Source organism: Lonchura striata, chromosome 1A (assembly GCF_050655825.1).
Source record: "Lonchura striata isolate lonStrDom1 chromosome 1A, ASM5065582v1, whole genome shotgun sequence".
NCBI lineage: Eukaryota > Metazoa > Chordata > Aves > Passeriformes > Estrildidae > Lonchura > Lonchura striata.
The window spans coordinates 39981040-39993700 of record NC_140741.1 but is presented as its reverse complement, the minus strand read 5'-3'; the positions used below and the strand labels follow the sequence as shown (position 1 = coordinate 39993700).

The following is a 12661-nucleotide window of genomic DNA, read 5'->3' as shown; positions in this document are numbered from 1 at the left end:
GTGAGCTCTGAGAGAAGGATCTGCCTCAAAAGATCTCTATGCTGTATGTTGTAAAACGCCATACATTACACTGCATTTACACTTGCATGAATTATAATAATTTATCTTAAATAAATATATGTGACCAGATCCTCTCAGAGTGGTGTCACCAGAAGTTAGTGATGGCTTTGTTTTTGTAGCAACCAACTTTGGTAACATACAGAAATAGAACATTCTTTGAGATAATTTAAATACATCTAATTTCAGTGGCTCAAACCTTAAACTAACCTCTTCAGCACTCTTGTCTGCCAACATATTTAGTCAAACTAGAAATCCATGTAAAGCATTAAATTATTTTTGAAAATAGTCAGAAGTGAACACTTACAGAGAGAAAAAAAGATAAACACAGAATGATCTTGTTGCTATTATATATTTTACAACAATCAGCTGTTTAAAAATCTCAGAAAAAAGGTTGTATCTACACATTTCATTTAATTGCCATCTGTCTATTATTAATACATTTAGTTCTTCTTTGAACATAGCTCTTGACCAGCATGTTGTTACAACACTAAAATATGTTTCCCTTTCTATATTTTGGACTTCATTTTTTTTTCACTATTTTTTGCAACTCATTTAAAAAGATTTTTAAGAATAATAACAGCAGTATATATACTTCAAGATTACAATATTTTTCATTTTTACAACACTGGAGAATGAAATGTTAGCCAACCTAACTAGGGTATAAACTATATTCTTCTTCTAGCACTTCAGACAGCTTTCACATTTATAAATAAAAACTGGCTATCTATAATTTAACATATTAGTAGTTCAAACATTTGCTTCCATCCTTCTGCTTTTAAAATTACTATCCCTGCCAAACTCTACCTTCTTCTTTGATGTACCTGAACAATAACAGCCAGTTCTGAGACTTAAGTTTCATTTATTCCTATTCCATTGCTCAGTGTATTTTCATACATATTATTTTATCAAGGATTATAGTGTAACTTCTCTGTCCAAGTAGTGTTCCAGGCTTAGCACTCATCAGTAAGTTAGCCCCACTTTTTCACCAGTGGAGAGTTACAGCCTGTGTACTGCACTTGGTGTTGCAGCATGAAAGACAAAGTGAAACATTAATAAAATCCAGTATCAGCAAAGTTAATAATCAAGGCATGGATAAGAACAGAGCCCTATCATTCTTGTTGTTGTGCATAATTTAATTCAAGATCCATATGCTTCGCAGAATGGAAATAGTTTGTATTGTTCAGGAAAACATTCTGGTAGAAAAAGTCAGTTTATCAGAATTTTTGCTATATGAAATTTCCACCTAAGTCCAAAGTAATAAATTTCTGAAAACTGTACTCAAGAGAAAATTCCACAAGATCCATAACCATACTGCCAAGTTTACATGACATAATTCAATTTATGTCTGAGACAATTCCTTTCTTGCTACATTCCTTCCATGGCAGGTGAAACTGAAGAGAAAGATCTGCTTCAATTCTTTTGAAGTGAATAAAGTAGACAAATGCAACTTTTAAAATATTTTTGAGGAATTTTCCTGAGATAACAGAATAACTGCAATGCAAGTATTTCTTTCTACAGGGAACTTAGCTCAGGTTTCATTTATTTGGTAAGCCAAAGATATGATATGGATTAGTTGATAAAATGTGGGTCTCTAACATGAGAGGATGTGTTGTAGATAAAAAACCCTCAAAACACCAGATACAACACACAAGGTTGAAGATATTGTTTTTGATCCAATATCTGTTATTCTGAATCTACAACAAGCTAAAATCAGGTAGAACAGAAAACAAGTTAAGGCTGAGGATGCTCATATCCAAAACAAAAAAGCAAAAATGCAGAAAGCAGAGGCAGCAGCCAGAGGACAGCTGCCTGATTCAGTACAGTACTCGCATTCCAAGTTGATTCCCAGCCAGTGATTGTCAAACAACAACATTCATTTGAAATCCATCTGAGTATCAAACTATAAACTACTGAGTTTGTGACAAGACTTGCTTTTCTTCCTCTTACCACCTGCCATATATTTTTCAGAATGCTTGTATTACAGGAGAAAACCCTCTACTTTTAGCCACTAAGATATTCTGGACTCATACACAGGATGCTAACCCAATGTCTGGTAAGGCCATTGTTGATGGAATGGCATTTCCATCAAATTTTCAGAGCAAATCTTTCTGCAATAAGCTGTTTGAAAAATCCAGAAGTTCAACAACTGTTTACTGCCTGGCAACTTGGCTTTTGCCTGGGCAGCCAGTGACAGAAAATGAAAGCTTTCCTTTTCCATGCTGATATGGGACAAATGTATAACATTAGCTTCTCATTCCTTTCTTTGCTATTTCAGAGTGAAATAATCCCAAGCACAGAGGTATTCAAACAGAAAAAAAATTCTTTCATATTCCATAAAGAATTGAAATTAACCTTGAATCATGCATATGTGTATGTATCTATTGTTATACGTTTATGAGCTTATTTATATATGCATTCCTATGTATAAATTTTTTTGTGAAGGACTGAATGCCAGGTTTAGTTGCTAGCAACATTTTGCATTACATAAAAGCAAAAATTTGTTAGCAACACTATGTATTACATAAAAGCAAGAATTTTTGTTCATTGTAGGAGTCTCAGACTCCCACACCATAGGAGCTAACAGGATTCTTTAGAGCAGCCATTATGATGACACAAATGCTGATTTGATACCGCCCCTTGCTGTGTATTCCATTAGAGTTATTTTTATAATAATAATAGGAATAATAAGAATAATTCAGCCATTACTGAATTTTATAACCAAAAGGATTCTCTGCTTAAAGTCCTTACGCACAATTTTCAGAAGATACATTTGAAATTTCAGTGTAAGCAACAGATGTAAACCTTACTTTACAGATCAATTATTTTACCATAAATAATACTATTTGTACATCTATTTGTATGCTTATAATATTCAAATTGAGGGTTGGGTGACCTAGCATCTCTACCATTAAGCAGAATGATGAAAGGCTATACACAGTTAATTACACAGAGATCTTGAAAATTAAAGCTTCTTGTGTACCAAGACCAGCAGAAAATTAGTTCTTTGTTCAATGATACATAGGCACTATGAATATCAAAGATTTGCTCAGCAAGTAGTTGAAGCTCCTTTGCTCTTCAAGTCCCTCCTCAACTGTTAATAACATGACATACCTGATTCTGTTAATTGCTTTCAAAAGATGCCAGACAAATAAAGTATTAGACAAGTCATTCTTCTCCTAACCTTAAGGTAACTGAAGCCAGTGACCATTACACAGTGACTTCCAGTTGAAACTGTGAAGGTCTTCTCCAGAAGCTTCAATTTTAGTCAGGCATATTTTGCTATAAAATTTAGTATTTCTCTCTGGCACTATGCAGCTGATTCAGATATCTTCCTGTATTATGTGGTGCTCCTCTGCAGTTACAAATAGAAGCTAGATACTACCTAATTGATGTAGGAAAAAAAGTCTACTTCTAGAATGAAAGAAGTTAAAACAATATTTTCCATAGTAAACATAAAGCCATATTTGTCACTCAGTAGTAACATCCATGCTAGAAATATTAAATAACCATAAGTAATTATTTTGCTTTCGTGCCTTCATGATGATTAGCTCAGATATTACAGGGCAATGAAGCTTTAAACAGTTATTTCTGTCTCTTAACTGTTAGAAGCTAAGGATCTTTTTGCATGTTTTCTTTCCATTACAAAATACAATTCAAAAATCAGTTTCTCTGCTTTAGTGCTAAGTTTGCCTTTTTAAATGTTACCTTATTTCTCAAATTTTAGAAGTCAGTTAATACTTTCACACATTAATACTTTCACACGTTGGACATCAGAACATTCAGAACTATAGCTCATACATGTGTCATCATGAAACATCTTAGTTTCTGGGGAGTTATAGATTTGACTCCTCGAGCTCATAGTATCTTCTGGTTTTGGTGTTTTTTTTAAATTTCACAGACAGCATCCAGGTATCAGACACTACATAATGACTGAAAAGATTGCAACTAGAAAGAAGAAAAACCCCTAGGAGCCATTTATGTGTAAATATTGTATATTGTAAGAATTATGGCATTTTAAGACTTAGAAATATTTCAGGTAATTCTAGTTTGCACACATAAGTAAGAGGAGAAAAAAAAGTATTTTCTTCCCCAGAAAAGCTTATTTCATTATTATATCCTTGCTAAAACTTATTTCTTCCCTAGGCTCAGACAGGCTAAATGCCTCTTCCTGTAAATATCAGACAGTTTGACTTCTTATATCACTCTAGGGACAGGGAGAAAACCAGTGCTGCTGCTGGTGTGACGGCAGTGATGGGTGATGTGGTGACACACACACTGCCTTCAGGCGAGCCACAGTCTCACGAGTGAAAGGCCAGACAGATCAGGAGGCAGCCATGGGATACAGGAAACACAGCACCTGGCTTATTCCTGGGAAGCAGAAGTTTGAAAAGACCCAAATTGTTATTGGATCACTTAATTCTGCTCTTAAAAAGATGGGCTAGACCTTCTAGCTTTTTCTTTTACACATGAATGGATCAGAGAGTTCAAGAAGTTTTGCCTTCAGTTCTGAAGAGTCTCAGATCCCTGGAAGTGCTCTAGCACATGAAGTGAAGCTCAGGAAGAACAGCTCACTCCTCTCTGTGGAGAAGGCAGTCCTTAATTTTGCATCCTGCCTCTAGGCTCTTTCCTTTGCATATAAATATTTTGGGCTGGAACAATTCTAGCAAAGCTACTACTCTGTGCTTTTGAGCACCTTGAGGAAGATGAAGGATGGCAGTCACTGCCACTGCAGTGAGGTACACGAGGTAAAGGAAGAAGCTCCTATTCAGGAACAGCTCTGGAAAGACTACTTTTCTGAAGCTGATGAGAGAGTAAAAGCACATTTTCCTTTCTGTTGCCTCAAAAAGAAACAGAATAGGAACATAGGAATAATGAGGCTTCAGCCTTCAGCACACATTTAAATACACCTGGTCAGCTCCCTGTTTCACAGCCAACTAGCACTTCCTCCACACAGGAACAAATTCCTAGCCAAGCAGTTATTGAAAGTTGAATTGGTAAAAATGTGCTTATAGCCCACTTGCTATAGTGGGCAAAAGTTCTTATGCAACTGTGTTTTCAGGATCAGCTGGTGGGTCTGATGAGCTCCTTGTGGCCAATCCCCACCAGCAATTATTGTCAGCTTCTGCCTGTCTTCTTTGCCTGACAAAACTGGGCATAGACTCACCCCCTACATGGTCAGAAACAACATGACATGGATTAATAAAGGGAGATGTGTGATGGTTACTGAAATACTGGAGAAGAAAAGTTCTCCTTTTGCAGAACTTGGTATCATCTGAATATCACCAGCAATGTAACATGTCCCAAGGTCATTCCTAAGCCTTAGCTCTATACATGTCAGCTGTTGCAAAACCATCTGCCAAGCCAGCTGTTACTGGAATATATAAACATTTCTTAGATTATTTACTTTGTCTAAAAAAGTTCCTATTTTTTTCCTTCTTTCTTGTGTTTCACTGTTTATATCTTAAGCATAATTACCAGATGCAGGCTGGTATCAGTCATACCTTATTTAATATCATACACAGAAATAAACTATCATATCCATTCTTTAATTAGTGACTTTTTTTTTCTGGAATTCAAACTTGAAAATATTAGCAGCACTGAGGTAATAAAAATTAACAAAAATTGTTTCAAGTCATTATGAAGTTTGAATAAGTGCTATTATGCTTGCATATCCATACACACACATAACAAATACAGATCATAAACCCAAGTGTTGTTAAATTTAATTGTACCAATAACGTTGCTATCAGGAGTATGTACAGCACCACAAACTTAAATTCTCCTTGAAGCCAGTAGGCACAATGCAGACTAAAATGGAATTTTAATCAGGCATTGCAATATGTGTCATGAAAGTTTAAGTCAATCCTTCATTCTGGATTCCTAGGTCTGCCCAACACAACGCCCCTCTTCTGCTGACAATGTTTGTAAAACTGTGCTGACTGCTCAGATGGGTTATCTGATCTAAAGCTAAGGTTGCAAAAAGGGTAGATGGTGATAGCGGAAAAATAAAACTTAAAATGTTGTTTCAGACCTGTTGTAATTACTTAGAAATGCTGGGAAGCCCTTCCATTAAAAATAAGGTCTGAGCAGAGAAAGAATGGCTGATGGGCAGGTTTCACCTGAAAACCTCACTAAGCAGCACTTAGTGCCTTTCGTGACTGTTGCCTTGTGCCGTACCTCATTTCCTGATTTGTGATTTTTGTGACTTTTCTGACAAACACTAAATGAAAAAACATGCAAAAGCATATTTAACAATATTACAGTTGATAATACTTTTCTTGAGAGCAAACAGATCTTTACCAACTCGGAATTTCAAGAAACAGATTTGAAAAGAAATTCCTTAGAGACTTGTCATTTGTTACTTAGAAAACAAAGCTGTTGGTGCTTTGCAGCTTTATTCTGTAAAAGCGTTTCTGAGTTTCCAGTTATATTTGCTGTCTAAATTTCAGAACAGAAAGAAGTACAGATTATATCATAAATTTGTGACATAAAAAAAGTGCAGAGAGTTGAAATCTTAAATTAAAAATGTAAAACTGCAGCCAGCATTATTAAAAATACATTGAATTTTTATTACATACATCATATAAGTTTATTTTTATCATGATCTCTGCATGCTACCCGTACTTTTTAATAACATTAAAAATGCCTTACTTGTTTGCAACCAAACGCATCACTGTCCAGTCTTTTGGAAACATCTCTGGTCGTATTAGTATCCGAAATACTGTGAAAATCTGCAGTAGGAAATCCTTTGGAAGGAAAAGAAGTAGTTATATGTCTTTGCTGCTTTAAAAAGAGCAATGAGCTTTAAAAATGTTGTAATCAGAGGGAAAAAATCATTATAAAAATAGCACAATTGCACTTATTTTCACCATAGATAAACCTCTGAATGCTTTTTTTTATTACTTCCCAAGAATTTTCAAATAGTGATTTAATCCTTTCTTCTTAAAATGATGAAAATAATATAATGTGCCATTTGATTGACAGTAATGCATAAAAGAAATGTCAAAGATGCATTTGGTTTCCACCCATACACTTCAAGAAATGCAATGTTGAGAATAATTTGCAAATCAAAAAAGCACTTTACAAACATCAGAGAGTTCAGAATATCTCCTTAATCATGCCAGGTTTTCATCGCTTTCAAGATTCATTCTAAAAGCAGCAGAAAGAGTGTAAGGACAATTTTGTCATTGACTTGACAAAGACCAGTGACTCCAGTAGAGATGCTCAGGTGGTAGTGCAGCTGGCTGGCTCTGTGCAGGTCACTTAACCTTTCTGCCTCATTTGCTGGATCTAAAAAACCAGTCAACACCTGTGAGCTACTTTGTAGAAATGTAGAAAGCACTGCCTGAAAGCTTTTAGCATTATCATCTCCTGTGTCATGTAACTCTAATAAATAATGAAACTATTACTCTCAGCATATGTTTTTTTTCAGTTTTTATTTTCACTAATAAAACTAACAACGAGGGACCATCTTGACTATGTACAGTACTGCCAGTATTCTTTCAGTATGAAAATTGAGCTGTTGACAACACGAAGAGCATGAGGCAAGTGATATAAACACATCTAACAGAATCAGTGCAGTACCTGACCTTGAAATGCTTGGTATTCATTCTGCCCACATCATTTGTAGAGTTACCCCGAAACACAGATGAGATGAAGATACAAATAATTTTGAACACCAAAATATATTCTCAAATGCATTTATCAAAGTGTAGATGACAGGCATTGCACAACAGATGTCTTTCATTAGAGAATCACTGTAAAGGGGGACGAATGCAGGCACTGAATAAGGCAGATGAGATCCCCATACCCACCCACCAGAGATTACATAAAAAAGACAACCTGTTTTCTGTGCAAGATGCCAAAAAAATACCTGTATTAAAGAGTATAAATGATACTCCCTGCAGATAACGCACTGTTTGAATGCAATGACCAGCTTTGCTGAAAAACAAGTACCTACCTCTACTAACAACACAATTATGCCAGCCATTGTTCTATAGGTTTGCACCTTGTACTTAATTGCCTTTTTATTTTGCAGGGGTTACCTCCCTCCCCTGTGAGTAATCCCACAGCTCTGTGCCATAATCCCAACGTGGCAATACTTTGAACATTGCTGCACCTTCAATAATATCCCAGATTCTTCCATATTCCCTTTTTATCTGCTGTCCAGACACAATATATGTTTCTGCCATCAGTGGACTGCTGAACTGAAGAGGCCAAATGGCTGTTATTGGGAAATCAGAAAACCATCCAGTGGTGGTATGAAGATTTAAAACCCAAGGGATGTGTGAGGTGGAAACATAGCAACTTTGAGACAGCTTGTTCAAAATTCTTAAAAATAATAGTCAGGAAGATCATATGTACTTCATTTCTTTGGGTAATTAGACTTGAACCAGAATACATATTTTATTCTAAGCAAACTTTTAAACAAAGCAAATGTAGACACTGGCATTACATTTTGAATCATTAATACCAAGCTAATTATTTCTAATTTTCACTGAAAAAATAGAAAATTGTGTCATCAATGTAGCAATATTAGCTGCAAAACATAGATTTAGTAACAGATTTTAACATTTAAAAAAACATTTTTGCCGGCAGTGTAAGTGAGCTAACATTTAGTTGGTTCAGTACAGATAGAATTAATGTCTCATATGTCTTCTATCTTAAAAGACAAAAAAGAAGTAATTTTGCCTTTTACATACTCTAAATACCATCTCTTAATATTTCTACTTAGTGTACATAATGTCTAGTCCTATTTGTAATATAATACAAGATATTATCTTATTAGTAGCACTAAATTAGTAGTACTTATTTAGTAGTACTAAATTAGTACTAAACAATAATGTTTAGTTCTATTTCACACCACTTCAACTTCACAGCTGAAGGATGGGATGCCATCCAGAGGGACCTGGACAGTCTCAAGAAGTGAGCTGGTGGAAATGCTGTGAGTTTTAACAGGACCAAGGGCAAGGTTCTGCTGCTGGGTCAGGGCAGCCCCTGTATCACCCCAGGCTGATGCAGAGCAGCCCTGCCAAGAAGGACTTGGGGTGCATGAGAGGCTGCCCATGAGCAGGCAAAGTGCCCTCCCAGCCCAGAAAGCCAATTGTATCCTGGGCTGCATCAAGAGCAGCGTGGGCAGCTGGTCAAGGGAGGGGATTCTGCCCCTTCTCCAGCCTGGTGAGACCCACCTGGAGTTCTCAGAGGCTTTATTGGATTCCCTTGGGGTATAAAGCATTTTAATTTGGGTCAACAGTTCACTTTGAAATTAATTGCATGATGTTCCACTGCTTTGATTCACGCTGTAGGATTATCAGACTACATAGTATCAAGGTTTTGTAGAGCATCCAGAGTCCCAAATGCCAATAAGAAAGAGGATTGTTCCACAGTGTTAATTCCTGGACAACTCATCCATTCCTTGGCCAGTTCCTTTCCCAGATCTTCTTTGCTTCACTGCTTTCTTAATCTACATCACATGTCACCTAAATAAGTGGCTTTAGAACTACCCCTCTGCCTCAAAATTCATCCTTTCAGAAGTCCCATATATGAGTGGATGTCCCTGCAGAGCAGGGGAAGGATGGTGGCTAGAACTGAGCTTCTCCACTAGTGACACTCCCCATCCCCAGGGGAGTGTCTCTCCTTACAGCCTGTGTCACCTCACACAGCCTGTGTCCCAGGGGCCATTAGAGAACAGTGGAATAAACTCCACTTGGTGTTATGGTTTGGCACCCACTTTACCCTGCTCAGGCTCCTAGAGCTGAAAGAGAGGGATGACAGAACTAGTAAGATTTACACCCATCCCTATGAAATATTATCTTTCCCTTAATCAAAACTCTATTCTGTCACATTATGTAGGGTACACTGCCAATGAATAAAAACTAGGCCTTCTGGTATGTGCTTACTTGTTTTGTCTTCTTTTAATCTATTAATTAAAAACCCCAAACATATTGATCAAAGGCACCTTGCTGTGGTCAAAGCTGCATTGTGCTAAGTATTTGAAATTCCCTTTCCCACTATCTCTTCCTATTCATAACTTCCACTGTTACCTTTTGTCATAAATTATATTTGAGATTTTCCACAGCAGAAAATATCCACCTAGAAAGTTGCCTCTGTTCTATAAATTACTGTAAAATATATTTAGTAGGAGTAGAAAGCATTTTGTGGTAAGCAAAAAGAATATACCTTTAAAATAATATTGAAAGATAAAAGGAAGCATTTAAAATTATGATCTTGTTAAATTCAGGGTTTCAAAAAGTGAGTGAAGTATAGTGCCTGGTTCTACCACTCAGCCATGAAACCCCTGTCAGTTCTTTTAGACTTCATTTGCATGTTTTTATACATAAAATGTTTTCTCTATCTTCTGCTTTGAGTGGAAAAAAAACTCTCTTAAATTGAAAAAACAGTCACCATGTCAATTACTTAAGATAAATATATTTAAAAAATAGAGGGAATATTTCCATAAGCAATCACTTATTTACGTCATCACTCAGATGCATGTCATATAAATATGTGTACATGTCATTCCTTCAAAGTCTCCATTTTGCCTCTCTTTATTTAACAAGCTGGAAACAGCCTTTAGTAAGTTTGGTAGAGACTGCTACAAAAAAGAGAGAACTGCAAAACCTTTCCTGCTTTGCAAGTACCTTCATGAGGGACTTTTTGTTTGGAGAAGTCATTTGGTGGGGGTATTTTTATTAACTGTATCACAAATACTGTGTAAACATACAGTCATGCAAGTACTGACATAGTCACCTTAAGAATTAGTCTGAAAGATGAAATGCCATATGGTACCAGTGCCTAATCATTTAGTATAGATAGTTATTATAACCAGAGGTAGGTAAAGCAAAAACACAGAACACAAAGCAACTCAAAAGCCTAGGTTACAATCCCTTATAAATAAGATAAGGTTTCCCTTGGAAAACTCCTATCAGATCTGTAATTCATAATGTGGCTTCAGGAAGACCCAACTCACTTTGATACTACTGACTAGGGATAAAATGAGTAGTCAGAAACAGAGCAAGCTGATGTTAATCATCACTGAAGTTTAAATCCCAACTAGCCACTAGATTAACTGAGGTTACTATTTTAGCTTCTAAAGAATTTCCGGGGAAAAAACATCACTGATGTTAACACCTTTTGAATTTTCATTTAACCATACTGATATCATTTCCTATGATATCTTAAAGTGAAGAAAATTTCACACTTAGCAATCAAAGCAGAAAAGTAAAAAGGGAAGTAGCAAGATGGTTTAGATAGCCCAGTCATACGCAATCACCTCATGATTAACAGCAGTGTTGGTCTCACACAGTAGAGCTCATCTTTCCATATTGCTCTCAGTAATATTTGATATTTCCAAGAGAGGGGAAAAACAATATATTATTTAAGATTCAGAAGAGAAGGAATGCTGCATTGATGATGATCAGACTACTAACGCTGATGCTGATTTGATGAGATCTGAATGGAAATAACAAACTCTGGACTTGAGTTCTTAAGACCTCTGTTGTGATAGCTGATGGCACCAGCTACAGCTGCTTTCCATATGTCTCTGCATAATAGTAGGGTATGTGCGTGGGGGGAATTTAAATGTGTCAAATCAAACACCATTCAAGAATTAATTCCAGAGATTTTTCATAATCTAGAAGGAAGAAAAGTCTGAATAAACGCAACATGGTATTTCACAGATATATCAAACAGAAATATAGCCTTAGACCCTAGGAATACCTGTTCAGAACTTACACAAAAGGCAAAATATTTCCACTCAAAAATGTCTAGGTCCCACAATATTTACTAAAAATTGCCTAAGGATAGCAACTGTGCTAGGTGAAAATAGATGCTGTATGCTTGTATAAACATAATTCACACTATACTCTTTGAGTGAGGTGGTGGTCTTGACTTATGATAATAGCACTTCCTATCTGTCAAGCTCTATATGACCACCTCACTCAAAGAAAAGGCACTCACAAATTATATGCTCTGTTCAGCTCTAAGCAGCTATCAGGAATTTAAGTACATCTGAAGTTGCACTATGACTAGACTAGCCATTCCAGGCCAGCACTTAAGTATATCAAATGGCAATTAAGAAGTAATGCCTAAAATGTATTATCACATTAGGACAGGATTACTGGCTGAATAATGTATATAAATGATTACTCAAGATTTTTTGTATGGATCAAATTTGATACTATATAACTTTCCAGGGTCCAATAGAGTAGAAATCTTAGTGTATACGTTTATGCAGGAAATCCTAACTTGAAGAAAATGTTTTTTAATCCTGTCCTTCCTCCATAATGGAACTAAAAATATTTTATCTCCACAAACCCAGTAACTTAATTAATGAAACTGGTAGAAGTTGCCTTAAAAGACCTCCGCAGCCACTCTTTTCTATGACTGAAATGAGCAGACAGACATTATATAAGTCTGACATGTCCTCCTGCCAATGAACCTGCTGCACAGCTAAGAAAAATGAAGTTAGCTGATTATGCATTTCTCAAGCTGCATGTTTGCTATTGCCATACATAATTTAATAAATGAAAAAAATAAGCATGTATAATAAGCCAAACATAAAATTCCCCAATTGCCTGACAGTAAGAGTCAAAGAAGAGCA

At 36.0% G+C, this 12661-nt stretch overlaps 1 protein-coding gene across 4 annotated transcripts in view; it reads right to left on the bottom strand.

Annotated features, from left to right (window-relative positions):
* DOCK4 (dedicator of cytokinesis 4) overlaps positions 1–12661 on the bottom strand; it is a 220588-nt gene that overhangs the window by 46700 nt on the left and 161227 nt on the right. For all 4 annotated transcript variants that reach the window (XM_021545259.4, XM_021545261.4, XM_021545262.4 and 1 more), the window contains exon 27: positions 6712–6806. In XM_021545259.4, the coding sequence (XP_021400934.1) occupies positions 6712–6806 (95 nt within the window). The remainder of the gene's footprint in view (positions 1–6711; positions 6807–12661) is intronic.